Source organism: Necator americanus, chromosome III, assembly GCF_031761385.1.
Source record: "Necator americanus strain Aroian chromosome III, whole genome shotgun sequence".
Lineage (NCBI taxonomy): Eukaryota > Metazoa > Nematoda > Chromadorea > Rhabditida > Ancylostomatidae > Necator > Necator americanus.
This window is the reverse complement of record NC_087373.1, coordinates 16,491,471-16,512,064: the sequence shown is the minus strand read 5'-3', so window position 1 is coordinate 16,512,064 and position 20,594 is coordinate 16,491,471. Positions and strand designations below refer to the sequence as shown.

General features: G+C 40.0%; 2 protein-coding genes across 2 annotated transcripts; one reads left to right on the top strand and one right to left on the bottom strand.

Annotated features, from left to right (window-relative positions):
- Positions 1-6,961: 6,961 nt before the first annotated feature.
- On the bottom strand, positions 6,962-7,279 carry RB195_009794 (uncharacterized protein; the record flags this gene model as incomplete). The annotated part of the gene is made up of 1 exon (XM_064190503.1): positions 6,962-7,279. One exon carries the CDS (start codon positions 7,277-7,279, stop codon positions 6,962-6,964), a length of 318 nt encoding a protein of 105 aa, XP_064048086.1.
- Positions 7,280-11,793: 4,514 nt separating this feature from the next.
- On the top strand, positions 11,794-12,081 carry RB195_009793 (uncharacterized protein; the record flags this gene model as incomplete). The annotated part of the gene is made up of 1 exon (XM_064190502.1): positions 11,794-12,081. One exon carries the CDS (start codon positions 11,794-11,796, stop codon positions 12,079-12,081), a length of 288 nt encoding a protein of 95 aa, XP_064048085.1.
- Positions 12,082-20,594: the final 8,513 nt, after the last annotated feature.

Here is a 20,594-nt window from a genome sequence, read left to right as displayed (position 1 = left end):
AGGCTTAAGTTATAGGCCGCCTGAAAAGTGAAAAAAAAACAAGTAAATGTTATTATCTTCGCCAAAAAAGAACCAATCTCAGACCATTAAAACTTGAAGCAATTGAATAAGATGCTTTTCTTCTGGCCCTATTTCAAAGAAACACTTGGAAAAGTAAGGCAAGCCACTATAGCTAAGCGTGCATAATGAATGAGGAAGGATCAAGATACTATTGTGTAGAAAATTGTAGTTCGGGGGGATCTGATGCTATACTGGTGAAGAAGTTCACTGGTAATTCAAGAGCTCACAGCGATTTCCATTTGTGTCTTAGAAACTTGACGAAACAGTAGACATTCAAAATATTGGATAGGAAAGAGTGGAAGGATTTTCATTCAATGAGGTACTTGACACATTAATAACAATACGACCTCCGTGGTCGTATGCATTTTTGCTAATGTGACAGTACGTAATTGCAGACGTGGTCTAATACGTTGACTTTCATTTTCGAAAAAAATATCAGAAACTACTAGAATTAAAAAGAGAAGAGTTGAAACAAAAATACTTCCATTAGAGATAATGAAACCCTGCATAATATGCAAATTATATAATATAATATAATAAAAATGTGTAGATAAAAAACAACGGCCTGATCCTATGTTCACGAAAATTAAAAAAGAGCGGTTGCCAATGTGCAAGAAATGTTTCGCTGGCTGCAGCGCGTTCTTGTGAAGCATTGCATTTCAACATTACTGTTTTTCTAGATGGCACAGCTTTCACGAAACGCATTTTTTTACTTCGAAAGAAAACAGCTTGCGCAAGAAAAATTAACTATGTATTATATTTAACTCCAAAAATTCGCCGCTAATCACTTCCTCATCTATCTATTGCGGAAAACTAGTGCCTTCACAATTAGTATTATTAAGGTGATAAGAAGCCAAAGAGGTAAAAAGTCACGTATCCGTCCGTGGTAAACAACTTAGCAGAATTCGTAAACAACACGTAATTATGTTTTCCATATGGAGAGTAATGCATGCGATTGTCCTACCTATGGAATTGATTACCGCCGCTCTTCTGCTAGCGCTTTCCAGTTGCAGCTTTTACCTCTGAATCGATCAAGAATGCTTTTTTTCTAGGTAGCAGCTCACTATGGCTGCACATAAACTAACCCTCTAGCCATTATCAGATTTTCACATGAAGACCGACCGTCGTGTCTTATTCGGCATTGCTCGGAGTTTTTTCTTTTCTTTGTTCAGCTGGAGGAAATGAGGACGTGAAGTACCTGGCCGATTCGGAGCGAAACGTCCGTAGTAAATCAACGCTAAGAGCAATAAATGCAAGTGCTGCGCCGTTCCAACAGAATTTCCAATATCTGCCCGTGAGCCTATTATGTACGGCATGTTTATTATGGACCTTTGCAACCGTTGACCGCACGCATATTCGCCATTTTGCCATTAGAATTGTTCGGTTTTCGAATTAAAAGTCATCAATTTATTTATTTATTTATCTGCTTCTATGCCACTTCACTCCTTGTGTTATAAACGCAGCCAAAAAACTTATCCGAAATTGATTTTTATCTTCAACTTCGGATACATTATTCGTTTTCATTTCTTCACGTTTTTGCCAGAAAATTTCGGAGGAGTTGGTTGTTTTCCTTGTCCTTTTTAATTTTATTCAATTTTTCCCAGTGCTATTGTAGCAGCTGACGTTTATTATGCAACACTGTACCTTCAAGTATTTGTGCAGTTTCCAGAAACCTCGATAAATCTCTCTTGAATCTCTTCTGAAAAGGAAATATGTTCAGTGTATGGCTTAAAATATGAGACAGATTATTACTTTTCTCTTTGTTTCATAATCCCCTTAAAATGTAATTTTGTCTAAAACTTATCTAATTAAATTAATTCAATCAATTGATTAATTTATAATTAATTCAAATTTCTGCTCTTAGTTGATACCACCATGGACGCTACTGGCAAAGGGCCAATGCAGGCGTTTTGCCTTCTTCATTCTTCTGAAGCTATCTAATTAGCTGGATGAAATTTTTAGTTGCTGCAAATACTTGATTTCTAAGGTTGCTCGATAGTTTATGACCACGGGGTGTGAATAGTTCCGTAGTCACCGAAGTCCATGGATCTAAAATCTGTGTGTTTGTCAATCCCATCGAGCGATTCCTATTTCTAAAATAATGTGCCCTGAGAGAAGTTTCTGATGTCATGCGTTTCTCCAACTATGTTATTCTCGGTGAATCAATAAAGGAGGTGAGATGTTCGGGTAACTTTATGTGATTTGTGTCTTCATAAGCGAATATGTCCTTTACTTACAATAGCTTACAATATGGCGTTCTTAGAAAGCAGTAAGATCTTCCAATAATCATGGAATATGCTATCAGCTGGTCCTTGAGGATCTGAGTATTTGAGGAATGTCTACGAATCAACCTCTCACAGAAGGTAGTGTAGAATCCAACGATTCACGCTGTGACGTACGAGCAGAGCTGCAACGTTTTTTAGAATCATTAGTATACAGTTGCCTAACAGTCCACTCTTGAATTATCCTACGAGAAATCTTTGACCAGCACCGGAGACAGTGGCCAGAAAATCCGTTGTTGTTGCCGTTCCCAAAGCTGAACATGGATTTGCAAGAGATTTTGCTGAGATCGCTCTATAAGAAATAACTGTTACGAGTTATTACGAAGATTAGTCGGGTCTTGGGCATCAACAAAGCTCCCCTTACCTATTAGTGACCTGCTATACCTGTATACGCGACAATTCTTGGAAATCAAAATGTGGAATGTAGAAACTATCTTGAGAAAAGCATCAGCAAACAGCTTTGCTCCAAATCTCTGAGATCATTTGGCATTACGCATTGAAATTAAGCGAATGGTGAAATCAGGAGAGATGGTTAAAATCAAAAACATCATCCCCTTTAGGTGCTCATCGCAGACAGTGTCATGACAACACCCCTTTCAAGATAGCTGTCACTATCTTAGCACGCGAATCAGACGTTCTAGTGTGACCAACGAGCTGGCGCCATATCAGGACCTTTGCGGGTTTTGACCTACGCGGTCAGAGGCGGGGGCATCGTTACTAGTTAATACTAGCGGCGCAGCTCTCACAACTGGTGGTCCGCTAACATCACGATTTCGTGGCTATCAAGGTGAGCGCTGGTCTGCTTTTCTGACGTTGCTTTTAAATAATCTGTTTGCTAAATCATATCTTGTGGGATGACGAGGCGTTTGAGAGAGTGGATTCCACGTGTCTTTGATTTTTCCAGGCTCTGAAGAAGGCGACGACGCCGAAACGTTAGTCAGAATAAAGATCAATAACAATCTTGGTTCAGCTTAAGAAAGTAATACACAATCAGGAGAGATGTGTTCAGCCCACCCATGTTTCCATGCAACGTACCACAAAATTGACGTTATGAGATCTACACACAAAACGTAGGGTTTGGCGTGAAGGAAACGAGTATGAGAGTGTCCACACCCAATTCCCTCTAATCGTCCTGAAGAAGATCGGGAGTTCACATTTTCTACGATACACCGTTGCTCCTGTACTCTTTTCCTGTCCCTCCATTTGTCTTGGTTGAATAGGACTGTACAGAGGTATGTTATAAGGCCCTTCGTAGGACAAGTAGGCGATTTCCCAGGCCATTTTTCAGGACGATTTGAGGGAAATGGGCGGGAATAGGTTCATTCTCGTAATCTAGACTTCTAACGCTATCTTGTGCTGAAAAGATTCCAACTTTCTTTTCCCGATTTCGTGATATGCTGCCTTTCGTGGTATCGAAAGTGACAGAGTTGGGAACGAGGAAAGAATAGGCCAAATCTTGTTTTCACAAGATTTAGCCTATTCTTTCTTCGTTCCCAACTCTGTCTACTTGCGACTTATTTCTTTCGTTTTACATCAACTCTGGAGTCTGCCTTCTCTTCTTTTTCTTTTCATTCTTTCGTTTTTCTTTTTTTCTTTTTTTTTGCGAAATGATGTAATTTCGACGATATGAACACATCCAACGTATTCTCGAAGAAAATACGGCTATCCCAAAACAATTGCCAGCACATGGGTGCAAAGCTTGGAGAAGATCCCCTGAATGTGTTCATATATGCATCAGAGGGAAAACCATCCTTCCGATGTGTTCCGTGACTGAGTGGTCAACGTAACCCGTGAGACCTGCTTAGAGATGCTTATGATTTTAACACGATTTTTCTATTGAAAATTAAAAAAGGTCCCAATTATTCGAGAAGTATGTGATTTCTTAACGACGCTTAACTGTATTTATAGTTATTCATTCGAAAGTATGCCGATGCTTTCTCAAACAAGGTTGAGTTTCTACCGTATATTGAGAAGAAGGATCCTGTCTACTTTCATTTGGATGGAGCTGTCTAGTTTCCGTTTTTTACCTTTTTAGTAGTAAAACAAGCTTCTTCCTAGCTGTTAGGGCGCAATTTTCACTCCAGCAACGAATAATCAATTAACTAGTACATTTCTTTTGTAGATGGCTTTGAACCAAATTCCTCAGAAAGGCTCTGTTTTCATGTACATTTCATGACTTCGATTAAGTAATCAGGATAATTCAGCAATTGTATAACGGATAAAAGGTGAAGTGCACGGCGTTCATCAAACCCTATGGGGAAGCGATTGCGCCAAACCCTGCCACGATAGTGAGTCACGCATGGAAGTGATTACCCTCTTAGATACCTCATCACCATGGTCTGAGGGAAGCAACATAACAGGCGTGAAATTTGTGAAATAACAAAGGGTTTCGAAATAGACCAAAGTGAACGCGTTCTATTATCAGAAGCTTCTATTGTTATCCTAGAGCAGACACCTACCGTTCGTTTAGAGTACAACCTAGTAGAAGGTCTTTAAAACTTCCTGAAATCACCTACATACGAACTTCAAGCCGCTGAGTTTCCGTTTAACTTGGTGATTCTCTCGACTGAATCATAAATGGGGAGACCTGAGAAGATTAGCCACCTCCTACGCCTCCTTTTACACTCCAGTTGTCCGATTCAACAATATATCTGGTATTTTTCTATGATTGTGGAAAACCGGATTATTTCAGAAAATAGAAAAACCTACGTTTTTTTTTTCGAAGCGACAATCGAACCATGTGTTTGCCGGTATTATCTGCGCAAATCTGTACGGCTTGACCCGTTTCATGGAACAGGTCTGTGACATGGTGCCTCTTCGCTGACCCATACCGCTATTTTCCCTTCCGTGAACTGTTTGCTACAAAAAACCCGATCTTGTACTTGTGGATGACAGTGTATCGATCGTCGCATAGTGAAATTATGTACAACGTAGACGCCAGCACAGCAGAAAAGATGAAAGTGTGCTGTTCTACAGTTTTTTGATAGCTTTTCTTCTTTTTAGGAATTAATCAGTGCTCTTTAGTTTAGAGTCGTATGCATCTTATGCAAATTAATCGTAGTCATAACTCGCGGACATGCGCGCACAGTGTTTCGTTTCCATAAGCCATGCATGAGGTATGACCGAATTTTTCACCCTTATTGTTTTCCTCCTCTTTTCGATTTGGTCAAACATGAGCTCCATTTAATTTGATTTCTCTCAGTTTATTACTAGTTTTTCGTTGTTTAAAAAACGCGTTTTCGCAGAGTGAAGGCTCTGTGCAGTTATGCAGTTGCAACCCTCGCGATCAACCGAACAATGGTGTCGCTAAAAAGCAAAGCAAATTGAAGATGTGTGATCCTCTCTGCGCTTCTCCATATCCCCCTTGATCCATCTCGATCCGTTTGCATTTATGCCCATTTTATAGTTCCGCAGCTGTAGTCGCTTCTAACAGAAGTGAAACGATAGCGGTCTAGGAAGAGCCTTCTTCCGGTGATATAATGCGCAGTGTTTCCATTGGCGAAGAAGTATCCGTCGGATCGATCTTGAAGTGGTCCTGGGTCGAAACCAGCTGATCGACTTGCTATTCCGACGTTGCATTCATTCCGCCTCCTCCTACCTTCTCCTTGTGGAGAGATAGCTATACGGAGAGATGCACTATAGACTACTGATTTCAGAACTGGTTTCTTTTAGCTTGTTTATATTATTCGCCTACTTTCTTGTCCCTGTACGACGTGCTGTAGATGTTTTGTACTTCGACATTTGTAACCATAGTCAGCAGCGAATGTGTTCACTCGGCTGAAAGTGATGCGCATATGATTGGTGCAGAGGGCAAAGGGAAGAAGGAAACAAAGAGATAGAGATGAAGGATAAAAAAGGATAGCGAAAGAACAAAATGCATGGTTTTGGGATGCGCAAGCAGCCGCTTCACCAAGGATTTCAATGCATACGACCATGTTCTATGTGCAACTCAGTTGATTCGATTTTAAAAAAAATCGCATTCGCGCAGGCACTGAATTTTTTGAACCTTTCTGGTGACAAAGGAAAAGATTTGACATTGTATTCTTCCGAATGTAAATGTATAAAATGTAAAGTGCAAGTAATTGCACGAGTTTACCCTGAATCTGTCACGATGTCGTCATCGTTCCGTACTTTGCACGCCAAATCGGCAAAAAACTCTCAACGACTACATTTTCGCGCGCGGGGGAACATCCATGTTTGTGTTTCCATTGCGATAGTCCTGTTGCTTTAAAGAATGAGTCGCACATGGTTGTTGTTTCCATTATTTACTCTCAGTTCTTCCGCATTATTACATATTGAAAGAATGAAATGGATATACAGCAGACATTTTTGGATTTGAACTATGCTCGTTGGTAATCAGCTTCTGGATTTCTGTATGTTCATTTCTCATTTATTTCACCATTGGTTTCTATGAACGATGCATTCTGCACTTTTTTCTCCCCAAACGGACTACATCACTAACAACCTCACCGTAACCTGCATTCAGTTACGGCACTTGACGAGAATGCGCCATGACAGCCGCTATAGCACCCGATCATTAGACGATAGTCATCGTGACACGCACACCACGCTGAGGACATGGGAGACTCTCCCGATCCTGCTTCTTTGCCGAGTAGAACCTAAATCCGACTTAAGCAGAGGGGAAATTCAGCAAGTTCATCCGTGTCCTTTTCTGCCTGCTCGCTTCGATTCGTTGCACTTTTTGCCGGCGTTGAATCGAGTTCGCGGCGAATCGTCCAAATTATTAGCGATCGGTGCAATTTTCCTTTCCACTCGGCAGTTGACCGGTCCTCTTCGTCGAGGGCTCGCTGCCGCCGCTCAGCATTGTCATTAAACGTCCATCCTCGTGCAACCAGGAGGCATGGTCGCGGATGGCGTCGAAAATGATCGACTTCGTATACTTTTCCCTGGAGCTGTGTTGAAAATGTGTCATGCATATAGATCGTTTGTTAAAACTTACTTGCTCACAAAAACCAGGAACACTCTTTTCACACATAATACGGATGCGATCCTATGTACTTCATTTTTGATAGACCTGACATCAACGCCCAAAACGCCCATCAAATTAGGGCAAAAATAAAGCTTGCTTTCTGAGAAGTCCCGCTACAAGCTTGGTCACTAAATACGTCACCAATACATCCTAACAATTCTGATATCTCGTTTTCTGTGCTGCAATTAAGAAATAATAGCGTCTATGAATTTTTTGGAAATTCCTGGAATGAACAATGGAGATCAGCGACATATATTGTTACTGCGTTTCGAATTTCCTTCTTGTAAAATGTTAGGCGCGAACATATTGGGGAACCAATTTCGATTTGTTTTCGAGTACTTCCGATTATATTTCTTTTTTTAAATAAATTATTTGATGATCTGTTTCATTATTTGAGAGAATATCAAACATTTACTTTATGTTCACTCCTAAAACTCTTTTGAACAAAATCCTGTTGGCGAGGCTTTTCTGGAGAAGCACACAGAAATCCACAAAACGCATGGAATAAATCTTTTCACTAGAAATATGCTACAAAGAAATGTTGAGAGGGTCTCTTCGACGGCATCGTTCCTTCCTTTTCGTTTTCTTTCAGTCCGCCCGGGCAATGTGGTCCTGCGTTTCAAATTCATCCGGTAATTTCAACGGCCTTCAACAACAAATGACAACCTTTAAGATCGCAGTTCATTGAAGACAAGTGGTCGTTCGCGATTCCTCGCCACCATCCACGATTTTACAGTTCCCATAATCGCATTTATATGCGATGCCTGTTCTAACACTGCACCCGTGCGTGATTTAATACCTCTGCTTTGACCTCTTCACTTTCGTTTTTGACGTACGAGATCTGCAAATATTTAGTGTCGTGTAGTCGCAGGTTTAGATTTCACTTTTTTTTTTAGAAATATCTACTGAATGCCTGATCATTGATTAACGTTAAATTTGAACTAAAAAAATACGTCAAATTCTTTGTGACATATAATAGAACTCCCTAAAGAAGTCCATTGTTTATAAAAGTACAGTAGTTCATACTCTATTTTTCTAAGGGATTTTGGCTCTGTGTAGTTTCACGCCTCCTACAAACACTTTGATCAGCTCATTCACTGTCTGTATTGTCTCGTCCTTGAACAGTTCAGGGATCGTAAACAGTAACAATGGCGAATGTTTAACACATCCATGCCACTTCAACGTTTCTTATGTATCTTACGCGCTCTTCAACGTTCACGGTGGTCACTCATTCGTCGCTCGTCGTTCACGAACACGCCGCCGGCCTCCTGACTACTACCAATAACAGCGCACTCGTTTCCAATAACTGTACCAGTGGGGTGCAGCGCTCAATAATCTGAGTATTCACTTTTGACGAATTTTATTAGCTTTACTTCCGTCTTACATCCGAAAAATCCGCGCCAACCCTCCCCTCATCGATCTAACTCTTAACGTTGAATTAGGTTTAGTCTATGGACTAATTTTCTGGAGATCCTCAGAGTTAACTTTCAACGTTTTCCAAAGTGTTCTAAACATATAAAAAGTAGGGAAACGAGTTTTTTTTATGGCGCACCGGAAGAGGAGCTGTTGACTACAATGTCATTGTTATGCGCTCGCCTTATTTCTATCTCGAAGTCAACTATGTGTTCGGTCACGCTCTCTACACATCTTTCTGGGACGTCCTTGCGTTTCTTCGGTGAATTTTGCCACAAGCAAAAATGTATAGCTGTTTCAGAGTGACTCACTTTTCCGTTTCCTTGCTTTCTTTCCGTTGCCTCACGCTATCGGTTCTTCTTCTGTGTGCTCCGTAAATTTTCAATTCCTTCCAACTTTCTTGTTTATGTGAAGCATGAACCTGCACTGTAATTGCCGTTTTGCGGAGTACTGGTTTACTGAAATCTAATGAGTTGGTTTTACCTAAGAGGAACTCAAAAAACCATACAAATTCAATGATATCCATTGATAATCTATGGGATCTGTAAATTCTACTCTTTCCACATCATATTTCCAAAGTTTACGAAGTAGCGAGACTGCCGTGTGGTCGCCGCTTACGTTATTTGTTTCGTCAACTCGTAACCTATCAACAAACCGGTCCACCGTAAACATCGCAATTAGAGAGCATTGACTTGACAACAGTTTGCTTCTTGTTGCTGGTTCTCAAGTACATTCATAAGTGCTTTTTTTTCTGACACATTCCTCAAGTGCGTTTCTTGGTTTTATTCAAATAAATTGGGGTAAATCTTTTTTTTTTGTACCATGCACTTGTGAAGCGTACCTGTTTCCACTGCCGTCTGAAAAAAGACATTCCACCACTTTTTTTTAAAGGTTTTTTTGACAATTTCGTTCTTCTTCATTTACCAGATTCTTCTCTAAGAATTCATGCATTAGAAATATATAACGCCTCCATGATTGTTAGAAGAGATATTTAAGATCCTAGGATTATCCGGAGATTGTTGAGTATGCACTATTTTATATATATTATATATATTTTTATATTTTATATATATATTTTTTTCCATTCTTAAGTTCCCGAATTAGATTAGGAATTTTTGATGATGTAGACGCTAGGGAAATTTGAAAAAATTGAATTTGACCCGAAAACAGACGTTTAGGCTAAATTAAAGGACAAAAAGTTAGAAATACAACGAAACATGTATTTGAACACATCTGCATAAGTATTCTTTCGTGGGCAGTGAAATAAAGTGGCAGAGAGTGACTCACTTCTATTCATAGTAGAATTTTCTTGCTATTGTTTTTGATGTAGTAACTGAATCGTGTTCATGAGACAAAGACAAAAGTGAATGGTCATTCACTGTGAATCAGTTAGAGACTCTCGGTAACTTTCGAGCATCCTGCTACACAACATTTTCTTTTCTAATCGAATTTTCCTTTTTGAAATGCTCCAGGAAACTAATGTTGGACTGAAAATATGCCGATTTCATACTCACTTTTATCGTTGATCGTGGAGAGGTTCGATGGAGCTGATGGCAGTTTCCGATATTTCAAGTTTCATCGCCTTTTGATTCGGTACAGAAAAAACATAGTCTCGCGATCATTCATCAGAAAATCTCAATTCTATTTCTGAAGAATTCTTATACGAATTTGGGGCGACTTCTTAGCTAAAGACTGTTCTTGTAGAATAGCACTATAGCTCCTAACGACGCTTTAATTTGCATCATGCTTCACCAGTTTTTCTTCTTTGCCCGAATTTTCCTGATCGAAATAGATCCAGGATACTAATGTTTGACGGAAAGCTAGCGATTTTACATTAAAGGATCACGAATGATACTCATGAAAGGAAAAGTTCATTAACGCCATCAATACACATAACACTTCAAGGATGTGAATACGTAAATGCGAACCCATTTCTGCCCCAGAATTTTCCCACAGGTCCGCTCAGGCCACGAACCTTCCACTGCCACTGTGTTACATTCCTGGACCCTCCGCCTGCAAACCAGTTTCCGCTGATTCAAAATCGATGCACCTACATAAGCTGTTGTAATTATTCGAACCCCGTAGCGGTGGTACGGAAGCGACGCGAACGTTAGGATTATGATGAGGCGAAGTGGGTCAGACAGCGGTTTCCGCAACTATGTGTCAGACTCGCGGTTTGCATGCCAATCCAGGCCTTGTATTAGAACTATGGAGGATAACAGGTCCATATTGACGTAACGTGTTGTTTTTCTAAGCACAAAATTGCAAGGGTTATTTCGATGTCCCTTCTTCTGGAATGAAATTTGGAGGAAAGGTTTTTCACCGTGTAATTTTTGCATAATTTACAACTGACCTCTCACGAACCAGAAAAAAATCCATGATCAGATCAAAGCAACTAAACTACTGCCAACATGGATCCTTGCAAAAGTAATACTCAATAGGTTTCGGTTGTAAAAAAAGTGCTGAAATCATGCTCCCAATAAAAATCTGAAAAAGTGCAATTTTGGTTTTGCAGTAATGTCCAAACCGGATTTCATCTAGCGATGACCATTCCTCATTCGACCATTCAATTAATCCCGTATCCGCAAATCAGCGCTGCAAGTGCAGACTTTCTAGTCTAGTCTCGTCAGAGTTCTTTTCAAGTGATTGAAAAAATAAAGAAAGATGAGGATGAAGAAATCTTATTAGCCAGAATTCGATAGGTCACCCGCTAGGTTTCGTGCAGAATAATTGCAATATTTTTAAAGGAAAACCGTGAGACAGTTCATACTACAAAAATTTACAGCTGTGCTCCAGATTCACAAAATCATCAGGTCTTGGACGGATAGATAAGTCCACTCCGTTGTATTTTCAAAACATAATTATATTATTATTCGCTGCGCGACGCTGAGACCGAATCAGTCCGCAGACTGTGAGCTTCACGCAGCTCTTTTTGTTTTGCGCAATCTCCTGCATGATCGTATTTGCACTACACCGGAATGTAAAATACATCGTGATAACACGAAAGGGAATTGTATGAGTTCGTGTATTGTTCATATAATCTCCTGCATGCAGTGCGGTGACGAATATGTACGAGATACTGGAAGACCTTTGTGTGTCCGAGTTGGCAAAGTTGGCAAAGAACACCTAAACGGCAAAGCGAAATCACGTGACTCCACTGCGTTTGGTTGTCATAGGTTGTGGCGTTATGACGGAGAAGATTTCGAGGTTAGGATAACGATTGTGCCACGCGAAAGCTCTGCAAGCGTTTTGGATCCATTCCAAGAGCCGATTTCAAGAACGAATATGAATGTCAAAGAGGAATGGCGCTATATTACGCGGAAACTCGCTCCCTAGTTGAAGTTGCTATTTTGAGTGCGCTAGTCACCTCTCCACGGGTATCTGGCTGAGGCAAAAAATCCTTCTTCACTGAGGTAAGCAGTATGGAACTCTAGGCTTATGACTTTCTTTGTTGGGCAGATAGAGCGTCTGATCGGACACGACGATTTCACGTACGATTTCACCTTTTCAGGCTCTGAAGAAGGCGATATCGCCGAAGCATCAGCTACGAATAACCTAGTGTCCGGCGAATTGTAACAACCTCGTGTCAATCAACCGGCTCAATTAAAGGCCCCACGAATCTGAGGTGGTACGGATTTTAGGTGGAGTATTCTTATACGAGACAGTAAATTATCCTGCGATCCGGCGCGCTATTTTTTACAGCGATTTCGGGAGCTTCTCCTCCTGAAATCCGATCTTCGAGTGATCCGCCTATTTTCTACAACGAGTTCGATTGGAGCGCGCCAGCATTGTGCACGCGCCGCATCTTCCGGTTCGTTTGTTTACGGCAATTAGGAAGAAATGGACGGAATCACCCCCTCTCCATAATCCACTGTCCCGTATAAGAATACTCCACCTGAAATCCGTCCCATCTCAAATTCGTGGGGTGATGCCCTTAAAGAAACCAAATACTGAATCATCATCATGGCGAGGTTTATTGAAGGTTGCACATGGTGACTTAATTAAATTTAGCAGAACTTCTATGAAGGGATTAAAGCGTGCTTTTTTGCTTAGAAACAGAGTCAATTCAATGCTAGAAGAAAGCTATCGGATTTTGATGTTATTTTATTACTAACTAGATGCCTTCTTTCTATTTTTTTTGAACCTGCTGTATAAGCTTCTCGCTCTTCTCGTTGTTGAATATCAATGTTCTTCTGTGATATTTTGGTGTCGACGGAAATTACAAACGTTACATAAAAAAATAATTTTTAAATTGTTGTCTCATCAAGCGTAGGCAAAATGGCTTTGTAGAAACACAAAGGAGGCGTTAAATCTACTTGCACGCATGGGCGAATGGCGTGACCTCGACTTTAAAACGACATTTCGCGCTTTCGAATACAATGAATGCACATTTCAAGAAGAGAACCTTATCCAGTGATCCAAGACCAATTGTGTATGAGTATCCTTATCTTAGTTTTACAACTTTTATTTCATCGATGTTCGATTCTTTCCAGAATATGATTTTCTCGCGTATACCTTACTCTCAATATACATTCCCATCACAAAGATGGGACCATTCCTTCAAGGTGGAACAAACTAGCTAGATGTTGCCGGTTGAACATCAGCAGGCATCTCTCTAGGGCTCTGTGAGCGTATTCGCGTCCTCATTCGTGGAAAAGGTGCTCTCCCACGTTACGTACCAGAGAACTGTGGAGTCGAATCGTTGGACACGGAGATCTTGGTCCGTCAGCTGGTCCGTAAATTCCCTGACGGGTGCGAATGCTGTCGTTGAACGTATTCATAGAACGTCCAAGGTAGACGTATGACGAAGTTCCCACGGGCTGGGAGCCTTCAAGTTGTACTCCTCCGTCCTCACAGTAGACGCTCTTCATGAATTGCGTCCTCTTTCTGTTTATTCGCGATCCTATTCTCCTTCCCTCTTCATTTCATTCCTTGAGCATCGTCTCTACTTCACTGCTACTTCTCGGATCGAAACGCTAACATCTCATGGAAATTTTGCAGAAGTAGGATGTTGAGGTATCGCTGCCACTTTTTCAGCGTTTCAAAGTGGACTAATTTGTTATAATTTGACTTTTTCTCATACTATTATCCACTTGCTAGTGTTCTTTATTTGTATTAAAAAGAGTTGCTAAGAGGTCCAGTATTTATGTGATTCCTTCTCAATTCTTTTCTTTCCATGATGTTTTTCGCTTCCTACTCGACATCGATAGCCGTAGCCTCTTCACCATTAAGCCCTTTCTTCATCGAATAAAGAAGATAGTAGAGCAAAGTTGAGCAGCTCTGGCTGGATCTTCAGTAATAGCAGGCAAAAAAATATGGAAAATCTCCTACCCTTATTGCCACTTGAGCGAAATTAAAGTGACCGGGATTTTTTCGAGCATTTCTTCAATTTGAAGAGGGATCTAATGGGGAACAAGAGAGACTTGGGAGGAAGATGATGTAAGAAGATTACTATAGCGTCACTGTTATGTTTGCGGTCCACAAAATGCTGCAAATGTTTGTAGGTGCATTCATGCCCTGTGGACAACTTTTCTAATCTTACCCTACTTCGCATAATGATGTTTTTCAGATGGCAATAAAGTGTAGGTTCAATTAGTTAAGTAGTGGTTGTAAAAGAACTTTCGAAATACTTGTATCGTCAGGGTTTCATGTTCAAAAATTTCTCTAATTTCTTCGTAAATTTCATAGGAAAACACCCACAAAAACATTAGAGAGTCCTCAGAATTAACTTATTCCGACACCTATTGCGCTGATTTACCTTTGTAACATTTCAATATTCGAGAGCTGTACCCTCTCTTTTCCTCTTTTTTTTTTCTAGGGCCCGCGAATATGTGATAGCTTTCCTCGGATCTCTTTCCTGGACAATCAAAATCTTTAAAAAGTTGTATAAGTGTCATCTTCGATGCAGTTCAACTACCACAATCCTGTTTTTGAAAAAGCGCTACCTTAGTAGTCAACAATTAGCGACAAGTAGATCCTCACCAACATTTACTTCTTTATGTTCTCAGCTTCATTGTAGAGAATAAGTAAATAGTAACGCCGTCCCTAAGCTGCTGTCTTCACGTGTTTTCTCCTCAATTTAATCCTTGCTTTTTTGAAACTTAGAAAGTGATTAATAACTCCTTTGTCAAATTGCTTTTGTAGTTTCTATGTAGTCTCGTTTCAATATGTCGAATCTTCCCATTAATAATTTAAATGTGCAAATTAATGCCTGAGGGGAATTTTCCTGAAAGGGACATAGAAACCCTACCAAAGAGGAGGGATAGGGTTGCAGAAATTAAAGTGAGAGTATTATATATTATGCATTATTTGTTATATCTAACTAGTATATGTCAAATTAGAGTATACTTCAAATATCTATGATTCAAAACAAATTTTTCATCTTAATGAGGAGAATACAAAGTGCTGTATTTATTCATGCGATCACCAAGTGCATCCCATAGTGTCCAGGTGTGGCCACGAAGGAAAACCATCCTACAAATCCGAACTGTCGCTCAAGTGAAACCTGAAACGGGGTGAAAGAATTTCGGAAGTTCGCGACGCTGGGTTCCATCGCGATAGTAGAGCCAACGGGTGGTCGACCGCTGCGATATCAATCGCCATTCTTTCCCATCTCAACCCATCTCGAAATGAAATCTCTCCAACCTAAGCGCATCACGCAACGTTCGACCCCACGTTACGAACCGCTTCTGTTGCATTTGTCGCCGTTTGTAAGTGGCAGCTTCTCGTCTTGTTTACACCATTCGGGAAGGAGGTCGTTTGTTGTTTGGCTTTCTTCTTCGGAATGGTCATGAGAAGAATTTGTTAGCAGAAGGTAAGGGAAGGAATCGTGTTGTCATCGTGATGGTTCGGTTGCAAGTGGGTGCATGAACAAGTGCTTCTAACCAGCATTTCTTACGATGTCAACTTATGATTTTTCACATGCAATTTTAGTACTCCGGTAATTTCCCACGTTCACTTCATCCGTTTGGATTTCCTCGGACTTTAGACCGCTTCCTTATAGTTGATAATTCAGGCAAAGCTAACGACAGTGTTCTGTTCGAAAAAGTTGCTGACATTCAAGGAAACCGCTCTATTGTTTCGTTGTTGTTTCTCGATGAAAAAATGAGAGATAAGGAATGAAGGAAGGAATGTACATTTGAATTTATGAATAACCCTAACTCAGTTGAACTAATCATTCTCAGTAGATCAGAATCACATTACGAGCTGTCAGTCCTTTGCTTGTTTTTTTTGTTCAGATAATGTTCCTTAGAACCATACTGTAACTGTCGTTAATTGCACTATCCTACTCTAGTAACTTTACTCTCTTCTCATGGTATCGTTGTCGTGTTGTTGTCGACAAATGCGCAAGATCCGCTGTCGATAAAATCCTTTCTACGTGATCGTCGTCGTAGGCGTTACCTTGAATGAATTTCGACAACCCGAAGCATCTCCGTCAGGTAACACATTCGAATGATCTGTTAGCGAAAAAACCGGCAGAAAACCCGCTACTTTGTTTGGAGGTCGCGGGAAGGGGTGAGAAAGAGCATCAATTTCACTGCGTTTCTTCAGTCGCGACAAGTTTTTACCACAAACGAAATGCCATCAACTCTGTGTCCGTTTCTACTTATTTTCTTCTGTGGAAGTGAATGTATTTTATTCTTCTCACCTCACAAGAAAGAGATTTTTTCTCCTAATTTATCCATGACTTCAACATGAAAATTTTGTATTTGAAGAAAAAAATAGGGAGAACAGAAAACCTGCATCCGTCATACTTTTTCATGTACATGTACATCTTACATTTGCGTTACTATGTATACATTCTATTACTTGCCTTACAGTGTCGCATATTTTTATGGTCGGTTACAAAATGTATATCAAATGATGTATATGTACATGTGTGGTGGTGCATGCACTTCCCGTTACTTTTTGCTGATTTTTTTAAAATTGATTTCTTGGAGTTGTAGCCAAGATTGGTATTTATCGGCTTTCTTTCTTAACAGCTTGCGCTTCGGCGTTATCACTTTCGTGCGAGCCCGCAAAAAAATCAAATCCATCAGCGATTTGTCCTCTCATGCACCTTATCACACTACAGAAAGCATCCAGGCGATAGGCGTACTCAACGAACAACACATCCGCTAGTACTGACTTCATTTGTGGAACATGGTAACGCTACAGACCACCACATACCACGACTATTGAGTCGCTAGAGCTTTCATGAGGGACCTAACTTTCCGCTACATCATTGGTTTTGTATTGCCAGCTACTTTTGCAGTATTGTTTGCTCCCTATTATTTACTCATAACTCACCGCATTACTTATTTATGGTACTTTTTGTTTGTCTCTCTAATCTGCGTGTAACGTTTTTGTGTTCGGCACTTGTTGGTCCTCTCATTAGCTCATTTATCGACCGTCCCTGAACTCAACAGTTTCAAACCTCTCCAACGAGGCGGTTTGTCCAAACAGTTGAGGGAAGCGCCGTTGTTGTTGCCGACGTCGCTCCGTGTCGTCGTCGTTCCAGGCGATCGCAAGACCTTGAAACGGTCCGATCGACCCCCTCTTTAACTGCCTACCCGTTGCAGGGTTGCGAAGCAATCACATGTCTTGTCTACGTATAAAATACTCAATTGAAGGTTACTTCTGCCTAATTATACGGGGATTTCTGATCGATTTCGACTCTTCTCATGCTTATGACGGTCAGTTGAAGGTTTCCAGATGACCGCCACGAATTGTCTGAAAAATCGAAATGCCAGCTGGAACTAGATTTATTAACGCCAATTCTCATCTAGGGACCATCCATGCAGTTTCCTTCTCACCAATGAAAGTTAATCTCTTTCTTTTTTGCATGCAACTTCTTCAACAAAAAAATTAAAGGAGAAACTCAACGAAAATTGTAACTTTGTAAACGCAAAGATTCAGAGTAAATTTTTGTCCAGCAATCCCATTTTTGTAAAAGGATGACAAGACGTGAACGTAAGCAAATAAATAAAGTTAGATTTGAATAAATAGACGTAAACTTGAGTAAATAAACTGGAACCAAATAGATATTAGGGCCCCGACAGGGTGGATGTAGCGCAACGGAGAAGAGGTTTGGCTGTGACTGCGCAGTCGATGGTTCGAATCAATCCTAGGCCAACCAAGAGTTTCATATTTACAGGTACTGATGAACCTAAGAAAACTACAAGCTGCCGTTCTCCAATAGTAAATTCTTTTAAACTGCTCATTAACAGAACCTTCTCTATCATGGTTTCCTTTCGTACTGTCCTGATACCCGAAGCTTTCCTGTGGCATTCTTTCGTCAAATGTTTTTCTTTAACTTCTTTGGAACGGTTGTGGTTTCGAACCATCGACCTTGCAGTCGCCAGGGACAGCGCTACACGCGCCCTGGTAAAAATATGAAGGAATTCATTGGTTCACTGGCTCCGGGATTTCGAAGCTAAGGTCTAAAATCTTTTGGTGTTTGTCAGCGGCGTAGCCTTAAACTCATCTTTCAGAAACATTTCTGAACATGACTATAAAACTGTTTCTTCTATTATGTTTTAATATTATTATATCTGTTATTTTCGTTTGTTTTCGATTACTCGATCAATCCATTCGTTAGTCATTGAATCCTTGTAAGAATGCTCTATAACTCTGTGTCTGGTAAAACCAGCAGAAACAATCAAGAGTGTATTTATTTTACCCAGTTTTAGTTACAGCCAATGAGTTGGTTAATTAAATAATTTCATTGCTATTCCAAGTTTTCCATAAAGTTTTCCAATTTGATAAAAACCTCATAGATATCTTATGGCAAAAAAGCGAATGAATCCTTTTTTTACTTCGATGTTCTCCTTCTGGTCTGCCCACATTTTTGAGGACAATCGGCTATGGTAAATGAAGAAAAGAAAATTGATAATAAGCGTTCTTCGAACGGCTCCTTCTATTCGGTACTGCAGACATTTTGGTAATGCCCATCCCTTACAATGACATGGCTCAAAAATCGTTGCTGCTTCTTTTCGTTTCCTTATACATAGATTCTTACATCTTTATTCTTTACATCTTATCACCAAAAAAGAAATCACTCAATATTCTTGCGCTTTATTCTCTTGTCACCTTTTTCTCTTCTTCAAAATTTCGGAAATGCAGCTATTTTATTTCTCCTATAGCTTCTCCATTTGCAATGAGAAAAGCGCTATTTTTTCGATGAGGTGTAAGTTATCAGCCTTCCAGAAAAAGTAAGAACATGTACACAAAACTTTTCTCTTAAATATGCTATAACATTCAAAAGGGGCAGCCCTGGTGTGTAAGTGGTTGCGAGAATTTTTGCTTACTGTGCTAGTTTCTTGTTTATAGAATGTCATCTATCAGAAGACTTTTTTTGATTGTTTTAAATTTATTGGTTATGAAGCACGGAATTTCTATCCAAATAGGACTTATTCTACTATTTTCTTTGCAAATAAATGCATTTTCTCAAAGAGACATCTGTTTATTCAACAGGAGCTATGTAGGTAATTCTCTTTTGTTTCCATATTTGTGCAAATAATTATAAATGATTTTTCCGTCTTCTTAACTGTTGTGTGGCCGTTGCATTTTCTAAGTTTTCGTCGATGTTTCGCAGTTTGGAAATCTGTTTTGATGTTATCATTTCTTTTCGCGTCGATCGATTTCCTGTCGCCAAAATTATAGCCAAAATTTGGGTTAATTTGATTCCGTGGCTGCTGTAGTGTAACTCCCTGGGATGATGACGGTTTTGTTGTGAAGGGTTCTCAAGGAGATCTACTACAGTTGTTGTGAGTCGAACATTACCGCAGCCGTTCCTTAACCTCCTTCAATCCTAGTATTCATTTTCATAACCTCTTCGTCGATCTTGACCCGCTTACCGGCCAACAATTGACGTCTAACGTATCGCTTTAGTCAAACACTCTATCGCTCCTTAGATTTTTGAAATTTCAAACGCGATGGTCAGCCTCTGATCTCTGTTTGTTTTCGTAGAATATAATGCTATTAAAAAAAGTTATACGAGCATAGTACTACACATTTTGTGGGCGTTTCCACCTTCAACCAGTTCTGTTGCTACGTAATTCCCTGCTGCACTCATTTTTTTGTCTTTTTTTTACTTTTGAGGAAGCTGGATGCTTCACAGAAACTTAGGTGACGCCAATTCATAGGAACTGTGAACACCAGAATTAGAAATCGTCTTCTCCTTCTCTCCTTCTTGATACTAATTCTAAAAACAGATTTGCAATACTTCGAACCCTTTCTCTATCGAATTTCTGTCAAAGGTCCAACATTCTTTTTTGGGGAACCGAAGGTCCAACATTCTTTTTTGGGGAACCATTGAGGTTTTTGATGCATTGCGCAAACGTGGTTTAAGTCAAATTGCACAGCATTCGTAACATTTTTGAAAACTGCCTTCTTCCGTATTGAAATGCAAACGAAATACTCCATTTTTCTTGAATTTCTTACTACTTCTCTTGAACCATTAGTTTCCCCACTTCCAAAAGTTCTAGCCGTAGATAATTTCACGAATCTTCTTTAAATTCACGCTAGAGCTCTGTAGAGTATTTGGGGTGAGGAGCGCACAGTGAAAATCATCAAAAACACATCAATACATACCTCATTACTATGCCTCTTCTTCATGCAGGCTCCACACTATGAGGATTTTCTTTTTTTCTCTCTCTCCGCTGTTTTTTAGCCGTTTTTTGTTCGGGGATTCGTTTCGTAGGCTCCTTTCAGACATTCCACCTTGTGCATTCTTCTTTTTTTGTTGCATTAAGTGATTAACCTGACGCAAAGGTGGTTTCGTACATTCGCGTTTTGATTCTGTCTTCTTCTTGTGTTTTTTCTTTTGTTGTATTCTCTCTTGTTTTGTTTCTAATTAGTTTATGGTG